Source organism: Cervus elaphus, chromosome 23 (assembly GCF_910594005.1).
Source record: "Cervus elaphus chromosome 23, mCerEla1.1, whole genome shotgun sequence".
Taxonomy (NCBI): domain Eukaryota; kingdom Metazoa; phylum Chordata; class Mammalia; order Artiodactyla; family Cervidae; genus Cervus; species Cervus elaphus.
This window is the reverse complement of record NC_057837.1, coordinates 10,360,127-10,383,799: the sequence shown is the minus strand read 5'-3', so window position 1 is coordinate 10,383,799 and position 23,673 is coordinate 10,360,127. Positions and strand designations below refer to the sequence as shown.

The 23,673-nt window shown below is 53.2% G+C and overlaps 1 protein-coding gene across 14 annotated transcripts in view; it reads right to left on the bottom strand.

Annotated features, from left to right (window-relative positions):
• LOC122682154 (ninein-like protein) overlaps positions 1 to 23,673 on the bottom strand; it is a 705,741-nt gene that overhangs the window by 592,402 nt on the left and 89,666 nt on the right. For 8 of the 14 annotated variants that reach the window (XR_006337232.1, XR_006337233.1, XM_043884955.1 and 5 more), the window contains exons 14-18: positions 21,860 to 21,965; positions 19,834 to 19,943; positions 18,734 to 18,867; positions 13,972 to 14,019; positions 13,734 to 13,838 (exon numbers count right to left, since the gene is read on the bottom strand). Coding sequence is in view for 12 of the 14 variants with exons in the window: in XM_043884955.1 (XP_043740890.1) it covers positions 13,734 to 13,838; positions 13,972 to 14,019; positions 18,734 to 18,867; positions 19,834 to 19,943; positions 21,860 to 21,965 (503 nt within the window). In the remaining 2 variants the exon portion in view is untranslated. Of the gene's footprint in view, positions 1 to 936; positions 1,051 to 2,219; positions 2,391 to 6,381; positions 6,496 to 7,144; positions 7,304 to 12,652; positions 12,723 to 13,733; positions 13,839 to 13,971; positions 14,020 to 18,733; positions 18,868 to 19,833; positions 19,944 to 21,859; positions 21,966 to 23,673 lie in introns of all 14 variants that reach the window. The other 6 variants (XM_043884949.1, XM_043884952.1, XM_043884950.1 and 3 more) reach the window with 2 other exon arrangements.

Genomic DNA, 23,673 nt, shown 5'->3' with positions numbered 1-23,673 from the left:
GAGGAAGGCCGGCAGCTCAGACATATCTGAGGATGACTGCTGTGCTGAGGGGCTGGCAGGGGAGACGAGCTCCCCAGCTGTCAGGGCCCAAAAGACGGGGCTCGGAGCAGGCGATTGGAGCTCTGCTCTGCACCGAGGGCCGTGCTGAAGAGTGAGACGGGCCCCTGTGGGCGGGCGGCTGGGAGCAGGCAGCCTGGAAGGGGCGCCTGTCAAGGCAGCAGAGGACTCGCTGGGAGGACCTGGCTCCGGAAGGCGGTGCCGAGGAGACGGAAGAAGGGGCGGAGGAAGCGGGGCTGGGGGAGCTGAGCGCACGGCCATTTCTCCGGGACCTACTGGTCTCACAGGGACACAAGCCCAAGTCACAACTGAGAGGAGTGGAAAGGGGCTGGGGGTCAGAGGCAGAGCGGAAGGGCCCCCCAGAGAGGGGGTGTGGGGGAAAGGCAGCAGTTGGGACAGTCCACCCTACCCCCACCCCCGGCATGTAGGAGCCTCAAGATTGACTTGGGGTGGAGGTTTTACCAAGAGTGACTAGGGGGTAGCGGGTTCACCAAGAGCCGGACGGCTGGGAAGGAAAGTGAGGACCTGTGGACAGACAAGGCTAGAGGGCGGCGGTGCCGGCAAGACAGGGGCTACACAGATGGGGAGTGGGGGTCTGGAGCGGGCAGCCTGCACAGAGAGACTAGAACTGGGGACCTGCGGCCCAGGGCGCTCCAGTAAACCACATTTAGTCCCTGTGTGAAAGAAGTATTTCCACAGATGCTCACATTTCACTTCCTAGAGCACCAAGCAGACGTCATAGGACAGCAAGGCCTCTCTCTCCCCTCTCTCCCTGCCCTCCTCTCCCATCCTCAGCACTTCCGCAGGACACAGGGTTCTCTTGGGTCCTGTCTCCCTCATCAGCTACCCGGACGCCCAAACGAGGCGTCCATCACTCACCTGTTCCTTCAGCTCACCCACTTTCTCTTGGAGGAGCACTTCCATGTTCTTCAAAATCATTTCCACCTCCTCCACCCGCTCTTCTCTTGCTTTCAGGTGTTTTTCATGTGCTTCCTGAACAAGAGGAGGTTAGAGATCAGCATGGTACATTTTAAAAAGAATCATCTCAGGCTTATTTACTTTAGAATGGAAATCAGCTGAAGTGTACAAAATCTGAGCATCTGGCTAAGCTCTCATCTATAGGGACAAATGGTTAGAAATGTCTCACAAGCCACAAAGCTTCATTTCTCACTGTAGTGTGAGCAGATAAGAGACTCCTTGTCCTAGGATCTTAACCCTAGATGACTCAAAGGTGAGTTTCCCCAAACATGGTAGTCTTTCTAGAGGATCTCTGACTACATTTCCTTTGTCAATAATCTGTCCTAGCTTAATGTCTCTCCAGCATATCGTGGCTGCATAATGCTTTAAGGCCATTCTTCGTTAGAATTTGTGTTTTACAACTGGCAGATTTTCCCACCTTTCCAATCTTGCACAAATTCCTTGCTCAGGAAAGCACCTGGCCCTCTGCCCCTCCTCACCCTCCCACTGACACGTGAACTTTGAGGACCCAAATGTGCTTCCCAGGCTCGCACTTTGAGGTGCTCACTCACTGATGCCTGAGAGACTGCTCTGAGGTGGGAACCACTGCCTCCAGAGGTTCAAAGAAATCGGAGCACAGAAAGTTAAGTCACTCACTCAGTTAAATCACTCGGCTCAGGTGGTGGAGCCAGGATCCAGTCCCCTGCAGTGCACGCTCTGAGCCACTGTTCTGCTGCCCTTTTAAGGCAGCAACTCTGTTTCTCCATGAGAGGCTGGCACACAGCAGGGCTCCCCAAGTCCGTGCTGTCACTGTGCTGACCTCTTGTCCAACCATCTCCCCACCCCTTGCTGCTGTTATACATGCCAAACACAGCCCACCTCAGGACCTTTGCACCTGCATGCACTCCTGAAGAGCTATCCCTGCCCATCCCTCTGCTGGTGCCCTTCTATCACCACCTTTCAGACCTGGAAGCAGGTCACATGTGTGGCTGGCTGCAGACACACGCAGCCCAGAAAACAGGTTGGGGGACGTCAGGGTCGGCCGCTCAGCACCCACCAGTTCCCAGTGGAAGTTGGATCCCATGGTTTCCATAAACATCCCTCATGGTGGAAGGGCTGTCAGGCTGTCCTCCCCTTGGCACCTGAGATCCTAGCGCACCCTCCCTGTCACCCCCAGCTGGCCCCCCAGCCCTGTCCCCACTCACCTGCGCCTCCTCCTGGAGCCGCCAAGCCGCCCGCTGCTCCCCTTCCAGCAACTGCTGCAGCTCGGCCACGCGGCCTGCGGGCTCGCGCTGTGCCATCTCCTTCTGCAGCTGCCGCACGTGCTGGGCGTGCTGGGACCGGGCCAGCCACAGCCTCTGGGTGGCTCCATACAGCTGCCAGGGAAAAGGCACAGCGGTTGTGGGGTGACTGCCCAGACCTTCAGGTCACCACCAGGCACAGAAAACTGCATCTCTACCTGGAAGGCCACCCCCCAGGAGAAGGGCCTGTCCAGGAAAGCCCACGATTTCTAAAGAATCCGTTTATCTGATGCCCACACTCCATTTCCTGGTAGTTCAGACACTAAAGAATCCACCTGCAATGCAGGAGACACAGGATACGTGGATTTGGTCCCTGAGTTGGGAACATCCCCTGGAGAAGGGGATAGCAACCCACTCCAGTATTCTTGCCTGGAGAATCCCACGGACAGAGGAGCTTGGCAGGCTAAAGTCCATGGGGTTGCAAAGAATCGGACAGGACGGAGCGACTAACACAAAGTCCATTCAGGGGCGCTTCTGCGCCCTGAGAGCATGGAAGGCCTGCCTGTAGCCCTCCCAGTGACCTCATGCCGGATCCTGGGAGGATCAAGTTATTCTGTCCTGTTTACCTCCTGGGTTCTTCACTGGGTTTAATTCCTTCCATAACGGGACCCACACCAGCCGCATAGAGCAGCCTCCCTCTAAATGTACAGCTCACGCTCCTGAGACGGGCTGTGGCCAGGGCCCTGGAGGTGGTTGCACAGCGTCTGGCGGGGCGTGGATGTGGACGGACTGGGACACTGCTCCCTGGGCACAGAAACCACAGGATCGCTGGCACCAGGCTGTCCAGAGCTTTCCCTGCACGGAGCACCTGGGAGGCCGTCAAACACCGTTTACACCACAGGCTCCGGCGGCCTCGGCTGGAGCACACAGAACTGCCCTCTGAGACCCCGTGGACGGGAGAGCTGGCGGCTCCACCAGGGGCCCTGCTGAGGGCAGGCCGGGTGCTGGGAGCCATTATGGGACGTCCCGCCTGTGACGAGGTCGTGAAGAAAAGACCGGGCAGGCAAGGCTGGCCGGGACCCCATCCATGACAAGGTCACGAGGAAGAAACCTGAAAGGCAAGGCCGTCTAGAATAAGGGACCCTCCAGGTTGGCCTCGGCCTCTACCCCACCCTGTAGCACTCCTCCCCCCCACCCCCCCCCACTTTTTCTGCTGTTGTTCTTGTTTGCCCTGTTGCAGATTCTTGTGTTGCCTGCCGAGAGCTCTCCTGCTCCTCTTTCACTGAATGAGGACCAACTTAAAACCCTAATTAATAAATCTCCTGGACGCTGGTACCCTATGAAGGGGCCAGGGATGAAAGAAATGCTTCAATTCAAACCCTTTTGCTGGCATTCTGGCTTGTTTGATAAATGTGTGCTCTCTCTGCACAAAATGCTCATGATTGTTCTAAACATCCAAAGCACAGGACGCTAACAAAAGAAACTATTAAGCATAGGTCCCTCCACGGGGCGAGAAAAGCTCCACAAATATTATAGCCACAAATGTGCCTAATAGAAAACAGTTTAGATAGAGATTAGCTGGTGACTTCTTGCAGGTAGTTAACTTTTAGACTAAGCCTGTTTTGTGCCATATCTGCTGTTTTTGCAGTCCTTCGCATTTCTGTTCTGTAAAAATGTAATCCTATCTAGTTCCCATGGAGATGACGCCTATTAGAAAGAAAATAGATTAATTACAAGAAAAACAGGGTTGGCTACTGAAGTTGCTTAAGTCACACCAGATGCAAGCCATAAAATTTAGCAGGCCTGAAGGCCAAATGATAAGAAAGACTCCTGTGAACAAAAAGTATGCGGGTGACATCCTGTTTCTGTTGAAGGTCAAGTTGCTGTAATGTTTTGAGATGACCTGTGTATAAGCAATATGCACTTCCCCCAAAAAGATGTTGTTAAGGGTATAAAGGGGCCATGCAAAAATAAACTTCAGACTTAGCCCCCGAGCTTTGTCTCACTGTCTCTCTCTCTCATTCGCCGACGCCGTTCATCCTGAGGGTTCCCCTGGACCCTGCTGGGGCTGGACCCCGGCAGCCGGGGAGGAGGGCACGGGCCACCCCGGGCACGGGTGAAACCGTGAGCCACAGCCCCACTGCCCTCACCGTCCTGTGTCACTGCGTGTCTGAGGGGCCACCCCGGGCAGTTTCCGCGGACAGACCCCAGAGGCACACCACACACACGGGTCCAGCGGAGCAGCTGCCACGCTCCTGGGATGAAGAGAGGGGAGGAAGGTTCTCACACACCCTCCACCAGACGTAGCCGCCTCCCCGCGGCGTCAGAGCTTCGGATGATCACTATGCAGTCACTCCAGCCCATGTCTGAGTCCCGCACATGTGCCTGGGTGCCTTGCTGCCTCCTGCAGCCGATGCTGTGCTGAGCCCTGAAGCCTGACCACAGGCCTTGCCGTACACTCTCCTTGGCCAGGCAGAATTTCAGCACGGCCCAGCTGAGCGCCCGAGGCCCTCCTTATAAATCAAGGTGTAGATGGAGGGTAGGCCCGCTCCTGAGAGCCCTGCTCGACCGCAATGTGAGAAGGCAGGACGTCCCCAGAAGAGAAGTGGGGCCCCCGCACCCAGGAAGCCAGGGCCTCCGTGTTCTGGGTGCTGGGCTGGGGCAGTGAGCCCCTCAGACAACGGCGGACCTTTCCACCCTGAATTCAGGCTGGCCTGGCCAAATGTGGGACAGTGATGCTAAGGAACCCCCCGGCGCAGTGCTCAGAAGACCAGATGCTTGTCTGCCCTCATTGGGCACTTCGTTGCCACGCCACGAGGACCCGATGCCACAGAGAGGCCAGCGCAGGGGCCCCCATCCACAGCATCCCAGGACGCTGCCCGTGTAAGAGCCCTTTTCGATGCCAGGCTCCCCTGCGGGCCCCGTGACCTCAGGACCACTCCCTCCCCAAGGCTCTGGATGCACCCTCACCTCTGCACCCCCCGATGGTCCCTAGATGCCCTGTAAGCACCTTACGCTATCTGCACACTTTCATCCAGGTGCGTCTCGGGGGGTCCTCATCTAACTCACAAAAGGTGACACCAGCTGCCTCACAGCATTTCCTCCTGCCTGTGACAGCGGCTGAGTGCTGGGCATCCCCCCACCCCAGGGGGCATGGAAGCCTCCAGCAGCCCAGCCCTGCTGCCCATGGGTGGGTCTGTCTTCTTCGCCTCAAAGGCTCAAACCAGTCCAGCAATTTCTCAAGGTTCCTTTTGCACTACAAACAGGGAAGGGAACCACCACTACACAGACACACCTTGGAGAAAGTGCCTGCTGACACTGGGGGGCTGGGCCCACAGGGGTCTGCCAGCCCCTCCTCAGACCCTGGACAGAGAGGAGTCCCACATGCAGACAGACCCTTCTGCAACCCAGGCCACCAGGTGTCCACAGCTAAGTCCAGGGGTGGGGAACCTGGTGCCAGGCTGAGCAGAGACACAAGGCGTAGGGACCCTCTCTCACAGCCCCTTCCCCCTGCAGGCCCTGGCCCTCCAAGCGCACCCCACGTCACACCATCACCTCCCTCCTCTCCTGCTGCTCGAGCTCCTTGGAAGAACCAGCGCTGCGTCCCAGCACCTCACGCTGGCAGGCACCATCACCCCTCCTGGGCCTGCTCGGCTCACATCTGTGTGTCCCAGCCCACGAGCTCCCTGCCTCCCCACCGCTGCACCTCTGAGCCTGGCAAGCACCGGACAAGTGCTGGGCAGGGCAGTGGGCGCACACCCACAGGCGTGTCACACCCAGGCTCCACTGGGGGCGAGGAGCTGGTCACCTCGCGGGCTGCGCCGCCCACGGCCTGAGCCTCGGAGCCCAGCTGCCATGCTCCCTGGCTCCTCCACCTGCAGAGGGCGCACCCAGAGGAGCTGTATGGACTCCTGCCCTCGGGAGCAAACAGGCACAGCCCTTCACACGGTTCACGTGTGTTCCACCTGACCCTGGACGGGTCCTGACTTCGTCCTGGGCCTGGAGGGTGCCCCCCTAGCCGTGTGACCTCAGCCAGCCCCGTGACGCCCTTGGCCAGACGAGTCCCATGCAGGCGGTCAGAGGTGAGGCTGACCCCTCTCAGCCCGGGACCCCCGTGCACACCCACCTGGTCCCGACTCTCTTCAAGGGCTTCTCTCAGCTGTGAATGGGCCAGTCTCAGGCTCTGACGTTCCTGAGTCACGCGGTCAAGTTCAAGTTCAAGTTTTCGGATTTGGTTACCCTGTTTTTAAATGTCGGTTTCACAAGTATAAGAAGAACATTAGCAACGTGATACGTGTTTAATGCAGAAACTTCAGAAAGGCAAGAACTACAAAATTTAAGTCATCCATGATAGCAGCACACCCGATGTGCTGTATCTCCTGGCCCTTCCACCACACACACACACACACATGCTGCCACCACGACATCGTAGGCCATGCTTTCTCTCTTACAATGTCCAGAGCATTAGACACTATTCAAAAACGTGGTTATTACTGACTTAGTCAATATGGTTGATGATTCAAAGCTGATTCCAATTCTTTTGTGCTATTAAAAGCACCAGCACAATGAAAATAGGTTCAGCTAAGTCCACAGATAATGTTCAGTAAAGTTCCCACAGTAGAATCATGAAGTCAGGGCACATCAACGTTCTTGACCATTCTTGATGTATGTTTTGCCATAATGACCTCTGGAGAGGTCATCCCAATTTAGGGTCCTATCATCAGGCTTTGCAAAAGCTGCTAAAGTTCACACATTTTTCAGCACTTGCTTGTGAAGCCCCTCGCTTTACCTCCAGGCACGTCAGGGCTGTCCCTGGTCTGTTTTAAGCCAGGCTGCCTGCCCCTCCCTGCCTTGTCCACAATTCACCTGCAGCTCCTCCCACAATTCACCTGCAGCTCCTCCTGGAGTTCAGCCTCCTCTAGTCTGCCTGTCAGCAGCTGGACGGTGATGTGATTCTTCTCGCTTTGGGCCTGGTGGGTAGAGGCCTCGTCTCCAACCTGCACGACCCTGTGGTTGAGCTGGGACAGTTCATCCCTACACTTGTGACTCTGGAACAAAAAGGGAGAAAACACAGGTAGACAAGTTATTTTTTTAAGCCAGCAGCATCCCAGGTGTCCTCAACCAGGACACTCTTCTCCCCAGGGGATGCTTAGCAATCTTTGGAGACCATTTTGGTCATCACAGCTGGGGGCGGGGTGCTATCAGCAACTAGTGGGTGAGGCGCTCACTCAGTGTCCCCAGAGTGATGGGCTCTCAGGCCACTGCATGGAGGATGAACTCTGATCCATCCCCCAAGAACCAAACGCTGGGCACCAGGAGCGTTCACACTCCATCAGGAGCGCTCACACCCCATCAACATCCCATCACTGCTCTGGAGAACTGGCATAATTTTCTCATTTCTCCCATGGTTATTTTTGACATTATCTTAAACATGTTGAAGGAAAACAAAAAACAAAAAACCCTAGCTAAACCTAAGGCACGTGATTCTCTTCAACAATCTGATCACTGTCATTAAACACAGCACACTGATGAAATCACCCACTTGGCAGACAGTGGATGCTGGACACTGACGGTGCGGCCTGGGATAAACAGCAGCCAACAGGTGACATAGGAAGCGCATTATCTCCAACCGTGCGTCACACACTTTCACACAAACCATGTTTTGCTCCTCTGCTTTTCCCTAGCAATTGCTCTGGAGGCTGAGGGTCTGAAGCCCTCTGTACCTCGGAGCAGGGTTCATGCACAGCTAGGCAGGTGCATCATTGTCGCCCCAGGGCGGGTGTTCCACCTTATCAGCCAGGCTCAGGGGGAGGCAGGCAGGGGTGGGAAGAGGCAGATGGGAACTGTGGGTCTCTCCAGGGTACAGCAGGTGTCTGAGAAACCAGAGCAGACAAAAGCACTCCCAGAGTGGGTGGGAACTCAGCAAGGACACAAGGTCGGCAGGTGAAAATCTACTATGCTTCTATGTCCTGACAGTAAAGGTGCAGAAACCCACGTGAGAAACAAAATACCATTTGTGCCCTGGCCTGGAAAGAGTCTGGAAGTCGTCACTCCCAACAAGAACAAAGAAAAAGCTGAGTAACTAAGAGTCAACAACTCTTCTGAGATCCATCAGAGAACTGAAGTCACAGGGCAAACCAATGTTCTGAAAACCGGAAAGAAAAACAGGCAAAGAGCGTCACAGCTCACCAGGAGTCAAAGGCTGGAGGCCTAAACAGAGTGGCTGCCGTGGGTAGAACCGGGTCCACAAAGTCACCGATGTCTGGAGACAAGGCTGCTAACAGGTCATTACGGTTAAATGTGCTCACAAGGTGGGGTCCTAACCCAATGGGACAGTGACTTTATAAGGAGACACAGTGAGAGGGGGCTGCCCACAAGCGTGGAAGAGCCTCATGGGAACCAAGCCAGCCCCGCCTTGAGCTTGGCCTTGAGAACCTTGGGAAACAAACTCCTGTAGTTTAAGCCGCCTGCTTGTGGCATTCTGTATGGAGCCTGAGCAGACTAGGACGGCGACTGTTCTGAAGTGCACAGAGCGTTCTGCTCTCTGCCCTCAAGGGAAACCTCCTTCTTTACCAGGCCGAAATCGGCGAGGGGAAGAGGATAACCAACTAGAGCCCGCTCTAGCTGTTCTGACTCAGGGTCACTCACCTACTGGAGTGGCTAAAATAAGAGCAACAACACCAAGTGTGGACAGGGATGTGGGGCAACTGGACCTAGCATACACTGCTGGCGGGAACATAAACTGTTAGTAGCCGCTCTGGATAACAGCTGGGCAATTTCATATAAAACTAGACATGCAACTGCGGTACAGATCAGCAATTCCTGTCCTGGGCATTTATCCCGTGAAATGAAAACCTACATCCACACAAACACCTGCCTAGGAATGTTCATTGCAGCTTCTGTGACAGCCCAAAACTGGAATCAGCCCAGCTGTCTCTTAAAAGGTGAACATTAAGACAAGCTGTTTCCAAATTGGGAAAGGAGTACGTCAAGGTTGTATATTGGTCACCCTGATTATTTAACTTATATGCAGAGTACATCACGTGAAATGCTGGGCTGGATGAAGCACAAGCTGGAATCACGACTGCCGGGAGAAATATTAATAACCTCAGATATGCAGATGACACCACCCTGATGGCAGAAAGCAGAGGAACTGCAGAGCCTCCTGATGAAAGTGAAAGAGGAGAGTGAAAAAGTTGGCTTAAAACTCAACATTCAAAAAACTAAGATCATGGCATCCAGTCCCATCACTTCTTGGCAAATAGATGGGGAAACAGTGGAAACAGTGACAGACTTTATTTTCGTGGGCTCCAAAATCACTGCAGATGGTGACTGCAGCCATGAAATGAAAAGACGCTTGCTCCAAGGAAGGAAAGCTATACTGGCCTATATATCCATATATCTAGGGCAAGCTAGACAGCATATTAGAAAGTGTACAAAGGTCCGTCTAGTCAAAGCTATGGTTTTTCCAGTGGTCATGATGGATGTGAGAGTTGTACCATAAAGAGAGTTGAGTGCTGAAGAATTGATGCTTTTGAACTGTGGTGTTGGAGAAGACTCTTGAGAGACCCTAGGACTGCAAGGAGATCCAACCAGTCTATCCCAAAGGAGATCAGTCCTGGGTGTTCACTGGAGGGACTGATGCTGAAGCTGAAGCTCCAATACTGTGGCCACCTGATGCGAAGAATTGACTCATTGGAAAAGACCCTGATACTGGGAAAGATTGAAGGCAGGAGGAGAAGGGGACGACAGAGGACGAGATGGTTGGATGGCATCACCGACTCGATGGACGTGAGCCTGAGCAAGCTCTGGGTGTTGGTGATGGATAGGGAAGCCGGGTGTGCCACAAACCATGGGGTCGCAAAGAGTCAGACACGACTGAGCAGCTGAACTGAAGTGAAGACAAGCTGTGGGACATTAACACCTTGGAATACCATCCAGCGACAGGAAGAAACAAACTGTGGACACACGGCAGGGAATCATGCTATGTGAGGAAAGGCAATCCCAAAGATCTCATTCTGTACGATTCCTTTTGTGTCACTTGTGAAATGACACAATTTTGGAAATGAAGGACAGTTAGTGGTTTTCAGGGGTTGAGGCTGGGGTAGGTGGGCAGGAAGATAGATGGTGGACGTAGTTGTGAATGAACAATATGAAGGACCTTGTGGAGCTGCAGCTGTGGTTGTGGAGACATGAACCTGCACAGGGAATAAAACCATATAGACATGACACCCACATGAGTACAGAAGTAAAGCTGTGGAAGCATGTGGCCTTTCTGGGTGGTCCTGTGGTTAAGAATCTGCCTTCCGAGGCAGGACACTGGGGTTCCATCCCTGGTTGGGGAACTAAGATGCCACAAGCCATGGGGCAACGAAGACCTTCCCCCAAGATAAAGAACAACTCCCCCCAAACCTGGGGAAGTAAGACCTACGGATTGTATCAATGTCAATAGCTTGACTGTGATGCTCATCAAGGGTTGACTTGCGCCCCCTCACACCACAAATCACATGTTGAAGCCCAAACCTCCAATACTGGAGTACAGTACAGAGGGACTGCAGTTGGAGATGGGGTCTTGAAAGAGGTGATTAAGGTAAAACGAGGTCGTATGAATCCAGTATGCTGGTGCCCTAATAAAAGATGACGACACAGACACATCTGAAGGATGACCATGTGAGGACACAGGGAGGACAATTGTATACAAACCAAAGAGACCGGCCTCAGAAGAAACCAGCCCTGCCCTGACCTTGAACTGCCAACTCCGAGAACTGTGAGGAAATAAACCTCTGTTGTATAAGCCCCTCAGTCTGTGGTGCTTTGCTATGGTAGCACTAGGAAACGAACACAGATACTATACTAAAGTTTCACAAAGTGTGACCACTGGGGGAAACTGGACAAAGTGTATTCCTCTGTAATACATGTCTTATAACCACATGTGAGCCTGCAATTATCAGTAATAATTTCAATTTTTAAAAAAATTTAAAAAAATAAAAGAATGACATCCAAGCTATGTGAAGTGAAGTGAAAGCAGCTAAGTTGTGTCCAATTCTTTGCAACCTCATGGACTATACAGTGTATGGAATTCTCCAGGCCAGCATACTGGAGTGGGTAGCCTTTCCCTTCTCCAGGGGATCTTCCCAACCCAGGGACCAATCCCAGGTCTCCTGCACTGCAGGTGGATTCTTTACCAGCTGAGTCACAAGGGAAGCCCTCCAAGTTGTGTGCTTCGGTACGAAAGCCAGTAAGTGAGACCAAGTGCAGAAAGCATTTGTTCATGGGGCAGAGGGAGACCAGTGTGATGGGCAATGCTGAAACACAGTGAGGAGGGCATTCACGTGCAGGCTAAAGGGGACTGATCAAACAGTAAGTCCATCCACTGAGGATGAGGGAGACCAGGCTTTTCACTGCTAGAGAAATAAGTTATAAATACAGAAAGAGAGAAAGCTAGAATCATCCTTGTGGAATTGCAGTTTGAATTTATGATTTTTCGGTAGAGAGGTGTACAAATAAATCTACCTGAAACCACGTGCATGTGAGCATAATAAATATACACTCCCTAGTTCCATGCACTGACTGCATTTGGACATGGTCATGCCCCAGGAGTGGTGAGCATTCCCAGGACCCAAATCTTGGTCTCCAAGTACCACTCTGAGCTGAAAGTCACCAAGCATTCCTTGGAGAAATGATTGCTTCCAGGGTTGGGGCAAGGGAAGTACCAGATGAACCTGGAATATCATGGGACACTAGAAAGTAAGGAAGTGCTCAAATAATGACCAGGACCTGTCTCGAGGGCCCAGAACTCACCCGGAGGGGGCTCTTATTGGCCAAATCTGGGACAATGGATCATGAAAATAAATGCTGATGGTAATATATTATAACCCATTGAATAAAACAGGGAGAACAATTGGGTGAGAGTTAGATGAAGAACAGAACATTCACATCATATCAAAGGAATTTCCCATAAAATGTTCAGTAGTTACCAAGGGAAAGTAACTTTGTAAAGAAGCCTGGCCAAAACCACCTGATCAAGAATCTAAGGATGTCACTAAAGCTTCCGTCCCTGGACAGGATGGAATTAGAAGGGGATATCCCCACATAATCTGAATTCAATGATAAGTTCTAGACACACCATAAAACAGCTGCTTATAACCTTCAAAAGCACCAGGTCCTAAGAACAAGGATAGGCAGACTGAAGCCACGAGGTCCTGATTGTGGCTGACAGGGCCTCAACCCGTCATATCCACACTGATTTCCCAACTTGGAGAGGGACGGGGCTGATGGGCCAGCAACTCTGGTAACTTTCATAAAAATGTTGTTTCCTTTTTGTAAGTTTGAGATTATTTCAAAACAATGGAAAAGGGAGGGGAGCATCCGTTTCATGCCAGGGGTCAATACTTAACCTGTGTGCAGAGCTCTTCCATCTCAGAGCAGGCCTTTTCCTTGTCTCTCTTTAAAACCTCAATTTCCTTCCTGTTGAAGAAGCAAAGTTAACAGTATCACTGAGCAGTCACTGCTCACGGTCACCGTGGTGGCTGGTGTGTACACCTGCTCTCAATACCTTATGGCCACGGGTCTGTCACTGTCCTGCACTGTTCCCGCTGCTGGTCAATTGGATCCCAGCCTGGGAACCAGAGGCACCCTGCCAGCACTAAGAACAAACCCTCCACGACATTCCTCAGTTGCACAGCACACGGTAATCTCTCTCCAGCTCAGGGGAGTGCTCGTCACACCCAGAAACATAACGATCAACACAGCCTTACATTTGCTGACGTCTGCTGTCAAAGGGGTCCCGGCACCAAACTTAGGGGAAACGGTTCCTGAAGGGAAACCTTTCGGATTTCAGAACTGCTGTAATGTAATCGAGATCGCTGGGTGACCATCCACTCTGGATTCCACACTTTAATCATCAGGCACTTTTATCAAATCAAAACCACATTCTCGGCAGTTTAGAGCTGAGCTCATTTGAATTTTATTTGGAAAAAAAAAAAAAAGCCAAACCCTCCTCAGATGAGGCGCTGATGGTGAAAGCTGAAATCCACTGACGGGTGTCCCTCCACAACACACACAGCTCCTGCCTCAGTGCTCAGGCCCCTGCCCTAGGCCCCTGACTCTCTCACACTGAAATCCACAGACCAGGAATGAAGCTTGGACAGAAGCACAGCTGAAACCACTACCAGGACCAGAACAAACCGAGTCCACTGGCCCAGGAAGGCTGCGAGAGGCCCTCTTGCCCTACAGGAATGCAGGATGCCTCCTCCGGCCCTGGAGCACGTTGTGCAGTATTTCTGTAGGACGCCTGAGCCCTCCCGTGCCCATCAAGGCTGGTCGCAGGGCAGCACAGGTCTCTGCTGACTGTTCCTGGAATGTGGAATCTGTGAACACGTCCCACTTTCTACAGCAATGCCCTCTGAGCTTCTTCTACAATGAGCAAACCGTGTCCGCGATGGGTGGTTGGGGTGGGACCACTAAGCTGGTCCTTACCTCTGTGCAGCCTCTGTCCTTTCTGAAGCTTCAAGCTCTTGTCGGATCCTCCCCAACTCATTTTTCAAAAGTGTGTTTTCTTCAGACAGCTTTTCCAACTCGATTCTGGATGACAAATTTTAAAAAGAAAGAAGAGTGGGAATTCAAGGAGCTGGTCACCCGACAGAGTCTGGTCTTGCAATGACCCCCAGCCACACTTTCCTTCCCTGGATGAGGACACAAGGCACCAGTTCCTTACCTGTATCCAGTGTTAACTTGCTCTGGTTTGCATCTCCCAAGAGATAAGCTACAGAAAAACAAAGCTTTCTTAGCTCCTGAAAGAGCCATTGATTAGCGTATTCAGCCCCTTGGTTCTCTGTGTTTACAGCTGGCCCGTTCCTGCATCTCCTTACCTTCACTGAAACGTCAGCGTGCTCACAGCTGGCACCAAAGCAAGATGCTGGGTGAGAGTCCTCACGAGGTTGTTGCAAGGAAATCTCCCCAGGGACCCCGAGCACAAAGCTGAGGAACACAAGGACTCAGGAAGCTGAATCCTATGGGGAGTGCCCCCTATCCTACACCCTGAGGTCAGCACTGGAGGAAACTGGAAAGATGCCCACATCAGCGGACAGAGGGTGATCCAATGTAATCTGGAACCTTCAGGAGAGGAAAGCAAGTACTGACAGAGGCTGCCCAGGCCAAGTCTGCCTGGAGTCCTTGGCTTCTGATGCTCTTAATCTCCCTGGACGGTAACTCCATTGAGGTGCAACAGATGAGCAATTGACCAATAAAGATCACAGGGAGGCAGCTTGAAACCCATGCCTGGTGCCCTGAAAATCTATCCTTAATAAATGTTGGTCACACTGACATTCCCCTAAACAGTAGGTCTCTATCTGGCATTAGCTTCTAGTTTTCTCAATCTAAAGTACTCAAAGCATATGACCTCATATGTTTAATGTATTATTCTTATAATATCAAGCAGAAGTATCTCCTTCATAGGCATAAGTGCGATTTCATTTTTCTCATGAGGAACTAAAGAGAAAAATGAAGACATAGAAGTCAATGGAATTTTAAAATACGTGGAGGGTTTCAAGGAGAGTGATCACAAATGAGGTCTGTGTTGTGAACTGTCATTCAGGCTCCTAGATGGAAGACAAAATTGCTTCAAGGCAGGTGTGTGTGTGTGCAAGTGGGTGCCGGGGTTGGGGTGCAGGGTGGGGGGGGTTTCCTGTTTCCTGGACCTCGAATAAGATGGTGGTTGCCTTATCCCAGTCCTCCACATTCACCAGACAACCAGAACCTGTGCAAAGCTGATCATCTAACGTCTGGTGTCCTCACAGAAGGTTATAGAAACCTCCAGGGGCCCTTAAACAAAAACCTGAATGCTGAAACCAAAGCTGTGAGCATTAAGGAACCCAAAGATGGGGTTACCCTGAGGCCAACACCTACATCAGTGTGGAGAAACCACACAAGGGCCGCATGTGGTGGGCTGGTTCCCTGGAAGAGGTTAAAGTGGTCTCAGATTAAGAGGCTCCCAAGTCTTCTTAGCAAAAGCAAAACACATCCTTTCTGCAGGGAGAACCCTCTACTACAGCTCTCAGGATTCCCACAGATGAACATCATGTAAGCATGAGCTCACAATCAAATGTCAGCACAAAATATGTGGGAAAGGACCACTTATGAGAGTCAGAAGAAGCCAAAACAACAGAATTAGATCCCAGATATTGCAATTATCAGATAAAAACTTTGGATAAATATTATTAAATGTTTACTTAAATAAAAGATGGAAATAAAAAAATGAACAAGCAAGCAACAAGAAGCTATCAGAAACGGTCAGGCAGGACCAAATAGAATGTTTGAAAATGAAAAAAAAAAAAAAAACTGTCAAAATAAAAGCTCACTGGTAGATTAGATATAGCTGAAGAAAGAATCACTGACCTGGAACACAGAGACATGAAAAAGTAACCAGAACGTGTCACATACAGAAAAGAAGATGGAATAAATGAAAGAGAGGTTAGGAAAAGGAGGAAAAGTGAAAAGATCTAATATCATACATCCAACTAAAAACGCCACTGAGGGGAGAGGCAATATTTCACAAAGAATGTCTAAAAGATTTTCACAGGACGCAAATCTATATATTCAACAGGCATAGTATTTCTAAGTATGGTAAGTAAAAAGACAACCGCATCTATGCCCTAAGACTAGACAATTCCATTCTTAGGTATACCAGCACCGAGAACAAAAAATGGGGCTCCCCAGAGTCCCCCCAGGGGTTACCACTATCCCGACTTGGAATAGTGACCCTGGGGGACGTGTTCTGGGTGCTGGTGACACAGATGTGTCCAATTCATCAAAATTCTTCCAGTTGCATGCATACACGTGTGTACTTTTGTGTGTGTGCATCTAAAACTTCAATAAAAAGTTAAAACGAAAGAAATACACACCTAAACATACCAAAGGAAAACCACAAAAGATGGAGAAGCTAATAGCAACCAGAGGACACAACTCAGCTCACCTCCTGTGGGGGCAGAAAAACAGCCTCTAAAAGATGCCTGCATCCAGAACCTGCAAATGTGCTATTTCATAGCAAAGGGGAATCAACGCAACAAACAGAATTAAAGCTGCTAATTCACTGCCCTTAGATGGAAAGAGTGTCCTAGACTGTCCACTAGGGCCCTCCTCTGTGGAGGAGCAGGCAGAAGACTGGGAGTCAGGATGGAGCGTGAGGAGGACCAACCAGTCACTGCTGGCCTTAGAAGAGGAAGATGTGGATCAAGAATGGGAGGTCTGCAGGTTTCCTCCAGAGCATCCAGAAAAGAAGGTGGCTGCCAACACCGAGATTCCCGCCCAGTCATACCCACTTCTGATTTCCAAGCTCGAGCACCGTGAAATCCTAAGTTGTGATGCTTTAAGCCTCTGACTGTGGTAACTCATCACCACAGCAATGGAAAATGGATGCTCACTCACAGCAGCCTGCCCAGGTCAGAGGGCAGAGCGCAGCCTTCAACTGCGCATCAAGGCTTGTGCTCCTAGGAAGAACGGCCTTCAGAAATGGGAGAGAATCTGAGACATTTTCAGATAAACAAAAACTGAGGGAAGGTACTCTAAAGATAGTTTCACTAAAGACCACACATCAGAGTAAAGAAGATGGTCCCATAAAGAAGGCATCTAACCAGGCATTCAAGCTGAGGACCATTCAGTAAAACGCCCAGTCTGGAGTTTTGAAAAACAACCATGTCCAAATGCCTTGAAACAATCTACCAAGACAGACCCAGGAGGAAACATAAGATCTGAACAGGCCTGTAACAAGGGGTACAGATGTCAGAGAATGGAGCCTTCTCCACCCACCCCTGGGGCTGAAAGCTGTAAACACCTGTCTCACTCCCGGCTGCAGCCCCGGCTGTGACAGCACGTGGCAGGTGCCCAGGAAACCCCGTCCAATGATCCAGACACCACTGAGATGGGAACCTAGATGTTAGCTGTGGGGCCAACAGGCCAAGGCATGCCATGAGTCAGGAGAAGCAGAGAGGACCAGCACAGCCCGCCGGCCCCAGGGCCTGGGTGGAGCACTAGGACAGCACTGGGCTCCTGTGCCTGTCCACAGGAAGTGCCCGAGACAGACGGCAGAGAGGGCGTGTGGCCGCTGGGCTGCTCCCACACTGAAGGCCCCCGAGTGTGCCTGGGGCCTGATGTGGACTCGCAGGTCCACTGGGGCCGAGACCAGCCTTTGATCGCAGCTGCAATAGTAACAGTGGGTCCACACATTCACCTGAGGCTCCGTGCCACTTGTGAAGCCCAGCACCACCTCTGCTTCATGGAGCAGGGAATTCAGAAGTCAGCCCACCACGACCAAGGCTCCACGTCGTTGGGGGAACCCCGCGTCTGAGGCAGACGCCTAGAGCAGGTCTAGAGGGTGATACACAATCCAGATGCCTTGGGGAGACGTGACGGGGGCCTGGGAACAGAGTCTGGGGCCACTGGCTATGCTAGTATTTCCTTTCTCAAGCTTGGAGGTGCACTGACACTTATTCCTTGGCTTATCATAAATCCCACATGATCTGTTTACCGGTGAAGCAACGTGCGATGGTCACCTAGCAGTCAGGAGCTGGTGCCTCACCTGGCCACACCTGCATGTGCAGTGGGCCAGTGTCCTCTGCCCAGACAAGGGACACAACACCTCACGAAGCCTCTGTCTCCACAGGACGCGGGGAGCCTGCGGGAGTGCTGTGTGGGTGCTCACAGGGCCAAAGAAACAGTGCATAGAGCCGCAACCACAACACGCAGCTGTGCCTGCCTGCAGTCACCCGGGTCATCTCCTGTGTGCTGCTGCGAGGCTCCTGGAAAAGCCCTTCTAGAGTCCTGGGCTCCTGAGATGGAGTGGGTGCTGGCCTGAGCCCCAGGGGGGCCGGGGAGGAGGGCCAGGCTGCACACCTGAGTGCTCCCGTCACCCGCTCACAGATGCCTCCCCACCTCTAGCCTCCCCTCAGGCCTCTCCAGCCCCCCGCTTCCTGGTGGGGCCCAGAGGATGGGCGTGTGGGCCCTTCTTCTCTAGCACAGAAGATCATGCTCCCGTTGTCCAAATAAACCTTCTCTCTCCTTTGCTCACAAATCTGTTTCTTTCAAGAACTCCACTAACTCTAAAGGCCTTTCCCATTATTTGGGGGCATTTAGGCCTTTTATCCACCTCCCTAGAAGTCACGAGATGACAGATGAGGGACTCCGTATTTTTAAAGTTAGACTCTTTGGGACATCCCTGGCAGTCCAGTGGTGATGGCTCCCTGCGTCCACCACAGGGGCACAAGTTCGATCCCTGGTGAGGGAACTAAGATCTCTCAGGCCATGTGCACAGTGCGGCAGAAAGAAAAGTCAGTACCTTTGTAAAATAACCTGTTCTTTCAGGGCTCACCACTCAGGTTAACGAGTACTTGTGACTCTGAGCCATCTGCCCAAATTCAATTTCAAATCCGGGTTCTGGGCAATGAACCTTGGACCTGAGATCCCGCAAGGCAGGGGTGGCAGACCTGAGCTGCTGGAGCGCCTCTTGCAGCCGTGTCCTCTCCTGGCTCAGCCGCCACGCGTGGCCCCACTCCAGCTGCCTCCTCTCCTCTGCAAAGGCCCTTTTCATCACCTCCGTCTCCCTCTCGTGGTCACTAACCTGAGGAGAGAGGAGGAGTGATGTCAACCGGGGCCCCCAGACACCATCCACTTGATGGGTCAAGGCTGCCGGGGCAGCACCAAAACAGCGGGTGGCCCAGCTTCAACAGGGCGCAGGGGCCCGTGAAAGGGCCCCCATGGCTTGTGTCGCCACCTGCTTCCATTGCTTCCTGTAACCTCCGCTGCAGCCTTGGGGGGAGGCCCTGCAGGTGCAGAAGGGAGGATGGCGGCCTGGCAGGCAGCCGCAGGAGGAGGGTAGGAGGGAACAACACCTCCACGAGGCCTGGAAGGCAAGGCCACAGCAGGAACCCAGGAGCAGGACCGCCCCGTGGCCATGGTGACCCGACAAGCCGTGGGCACCATCCCTCCACAAACCCCACACAATCAAGTAACAGAGCAAGAGACACATTCACCAGAGAAGACAGGCTTGGCCAGGGAGGCCTAGGAGCCCCTGAGTGCCAAGGCGCTGCAGTCGTGTCCAACTCTGTGTGACCCTGTGGACTGTAGCCCACCAGGCTCCTTTGTCCGTGGGATTCTCCAGGGAAGAAGGCTGGAGTGGTTGCCATGCTCTCCTCCAGGGGATCTTCCCAACTCAGGGATCGAACCCGCATCTTTTATGTGTCCTGTCTTGGCAACATAGCTCCTCTTCTCCACAAGTGCCACCTGGGGAGCCCCTGGTGCAGGGCAATCCCAGGAACTAAGATTCTGCTCCCAGAATCTGCTTCAGCTGCAACAGAGCCGGGGGCTCTGACTTCCCAGTGCAGGGCAAACAGGGAGTTCTGGCCTCTGCACCAGCCTCCGGACATGGGGAGGGACTCTGTTCCCTCCCGTTATTAGCTATTCCTTCTGAACTGCCTCCTTCCAAATGGGGTGGAGGGAGGGCACTCACTATGGGCACACGTGTGCGCAGATGCGTCTCAGCAGCAGGAAGTTCCCCGACCTCTGTGGCCTCCCTCAGTCCCCTCACCTGGGTCTCCAGCTGGATCCTGAGTTCTTGGTAACGCTCCTTCAGCTGCTCCAACATGATCTCTGTTTCTATACTCGCTGGGCCGGAATCACCCACGAACATGATGGTGCCTGAAAATAAGAGGACATGTCCATTGATGTTCTGCCCAGGACACCACGGGATCTGATCCAACCTCCAAGCTGACCCTGCAGGAAGCACTGCCTTCTGTGGGCCCTTTCTGCAAGAGGAAGGCGGCACTGGTGCTCAGAGGCCACGGGCCAGGGACTGTCTGCTCTGCCAAGTTCTCCAAGTTGGCATTTGCACAGGTCAGCATTTCGAGTCTTTGCCAGAACACAGGTCACTCAAAGGTAGAAACAAGGAGGAGGCCTCCTGCCAGATCTCTCAGGCTCTATGGGGTACATGCCTGCCACTTTGACCACGGCAGGCACACAGAGGGGTGGGGACAACAGGAAAACGTGACCAGGGCTCAGACAGCACTTCAGGACGAGGCCTGACAAAGCCATGTCTTCCAGCTTTATTTTAGCTTCCTCCTTTTTTCAGAGGCCCTCATTGCTCACTGTTACATCACATAAAAGCATGAGGGGTCTCAAGGAAAATGTCACTCAAACTAAGCTGTCGTGGACTCAGGCTCCGACAGATCATAGGGAGGGGGTGGGAGCTACACCTGGTCCCGAAGATCCTCCCCACCAGCAACATCACCCACCCTTACAGCTCATCGCAAAGAGGTGCTCGTGGACCCACAGCACGGCCAGGCCTCCTGGGCCCAGGGTCCCCCATGCCATGCATGGTGGGGGCACACTCAAGGCTTGATTCAGAATGTGAGTGTGGCCACCGCTGGGGTTTCATCCATGTCGGTTGATGGGCTGGAAAGTGAAGGGAGCAGACACATGCTAATCTCTTGCCTGCTCTTTTCTTTTTTCTTTTTTTAACTTTTAATTTTTTTTTTTTTTTTTTGCCTGCTCTTTTCAATTCCCAAAATGTTTTCCATGAAAAACAGGGACAGACTCGGCAACATCAGGCCGAGAGAACTTGGGATAAGCATCTGAGGGAAGAGAGCATCCCATCGCCCTGACAACAGGAAGCTGCTTCATGGGGCAGGAATGGCCCCGGTTGGATGCACGGCCAGTCCGGTCTCCACCACCCATGTGACCCCTGCACCACAGCACTGCTGTCCTGACCGCCCCTCCTCCTTAGAAGGGGCTGATGGACGCTCCAAGGCCAGATGGGGGTGAGGGGAAGAGAAAAGTCTCCAGCCGGGAGAGCGCTCTGGCTGCTTCGGCGCCAACACGAAGCTCGGGGTTCCCTCTGGTGCTATGACCCAGAGCCTTCTGGCCACCATACCCGGGGCGCAGGTCCTGGATCTCAACAAGGGCCACACATTCCATGCAGCTTAGGCCCGTCGAGGGGTAAAGACCATCACCCCCTTCCCTGTGGCCACAGGGGCCGCTGACACTCATCGAGGAATGGATGACAGCAGCCACACGCCAACCACCCCTGGCTGAGGAGCAGGGCTGTGGCTCGGGGCCCAGCAGAGTCCACAGCTGCAGGTGCACGTGAGGGTCTCCCTCAGAGGCCAGGTGCACAGAAGACACCCGGCTTCCCTCGGAGGCCCGAGGACAGCTGAAGTGGGCTGCCCTTGTCAGAGACATCACAGGCCGTCCCCCATCACCCCCAGCCCGCTCTCTGCTCCCCTCCCCAGATGACCCTCCCCAGGGGCATCTCCTTCCATCCCCCCTGCCTTAGGAAGCTCACAGGGGACACGCCTGCCCTGAGGTCACAGCAAGTTCATTGTAACCTTCGCCACTTACACTGTCCAAGCAGTAGGACCTTCATCCTCCTCCATCTCCCTTGGGGCTCTGGGTTGCCTAAATCCCTGGCCTCAGATAGGACCCTTCTCCCACATAAGTGGTCCGTAGGACTTGTGACCCCTGCGCAGCGGGCTGGCCCACCGCCCCATCCCAGGGGCAAGAGCACGTGACCCACCACCTCCCAACAGACGCACCACCTCCAAGCACCCAGCGCCTACCTGCCGGGCCGTGTCCCAGGCGCAGGTGGCTGTGCCGACTCGGGGCCGTCTGTGCCTGCAGGCTTTCCAGGGCGGCCTGCAGCTCGTCATTGCAGTCCTGCAGGTCCTGTGGGCAGAGCCAGACACTTCCTCCAGCCACTGCGGCCACCAGGCCCAGGAGCGGGGCATGGAGCCAGCACCCGGAGAAAAGTTCAGGCCCCAGCAGAGCGGGTCCTGACGTCCAGGACGGGGAACCGACACCAGACCCGAACTGCTCCAGGAGCAACAAGGAGCAGGAGTCATTTCCCAACTTCTTATGCCTGGCACCACCTTCCATCACTGGACACACAGAAGGGACTCAGGGGGGAAAAAGTGCAGTGAAAATGAGAAATGGAGAAAACACAGAGAGCTTTTAACACCTGAAACCACAAGAGGTTGGGGGAGTATGCTCATAAGGGGTAGGGGAGATTTGGGGGGACATGAGGCTTAAGAGGAAGGGTCTCTAGGACCTTCCTGGCGGTGCAGCGGTTAGGACTGAGTGCTTTCCCTGCAGGGGATGCGGGTTTGCTCCCTGGTTAGGGAACTAAGATCCTGCAAGCTGCATAGCACAGAGGGAAAAATAAAAGAGGTAGGGTCGCGTCTGTAACAAGCATCGTTTATCCACCCAAAGAATGAAATGTAACTCAACAAGCCCACTTGGTACCTGTCTTATACAGGACCAGGAAGGGCAGCATTCCCAGTCCGCTCTCCCAGGTGGTCCCTCAACCCGAGCAACACATGGGCCCGAGACGGTGAGTCCACGTGCTCCTCCCCCCCCCCCCCCCCCCCGCCTCGGCTGGGCCGTGGTCACCCGACCTGGAGGACGCTGCATGCGATGCCACTTCCAGCTGGCTCCTCCCCCGGTACCCTGGCTCTGGGGGAGGCCAAAGCAGCCAACGCCACACACAGCATCAAGGCCCCACGTCCCTCTTTAATTTTCCGTTTTCGGGGGCCGCGCCATGAAGTCTGCAGGATCCTAGTTCTCCAACCAGAGATCACACCCATGACCCTGCATCGGGAGTGCAGTCTTAACCACTGGGCCACCAGGGCAGTCCCTCCTCTCTGATTTTTTAATCTGAGCTTCCTCTGCAGGCAGCTCTTGTCAGTTCTTTCTGAACTCCCTGAGGGCCAGTGCCTGGCCTGTGTCCACACCTGCCCTGGGAGGAGGAGACTCTAACCCACGGCTCTAGGCCACGTGGGAGAAGGGACAGGCCCTGCAGATCTTAGAGGAAGCGCATGTTTACTAGGGTCACTGAACCTCCTTCAGAAACTCCTGAGCAAACACGCAATCTCCCCAGAGCGAGCACCTCTGTCCCGGGGGAAAGGGCAAGGCCAGGACGCGAGAGCTGCAGGGAGGCCCGTGGGGCAGCGGGTGTGTGCGCCCCGGCGCCCCGCCGCTCAGTGACCCCACACAGGCCACCGAGCATCTCTGACGTGGTCAGTCTGGATCGAGGTGTGCAGCATATACGCTACAATGATCTTAAAAACCAGGCTCCCACAGAGGGATGCAAAATCTCCCACTTAAAATGTGATTATATTGATTACATGTTGAAATGATGACACTGTGAAAGTAATGGAGTAAATAAAATGTTATTAAAATGAATGTCACCTATTTCTTTTTACCTTTTTCTCTTTTTACCTTTTTTAACGTGACCACTGGAAAACTTGGAAGTACACATGTGACTGTTCTTTTTACTTAGCAGTGCTGATATGGCCGGAAACATCAACAGAATCATTTCTACTCAATGCCCTGCCCCTTCAGTGGTTCCTTCTACCCCTCAAATGGCTACTGTAAG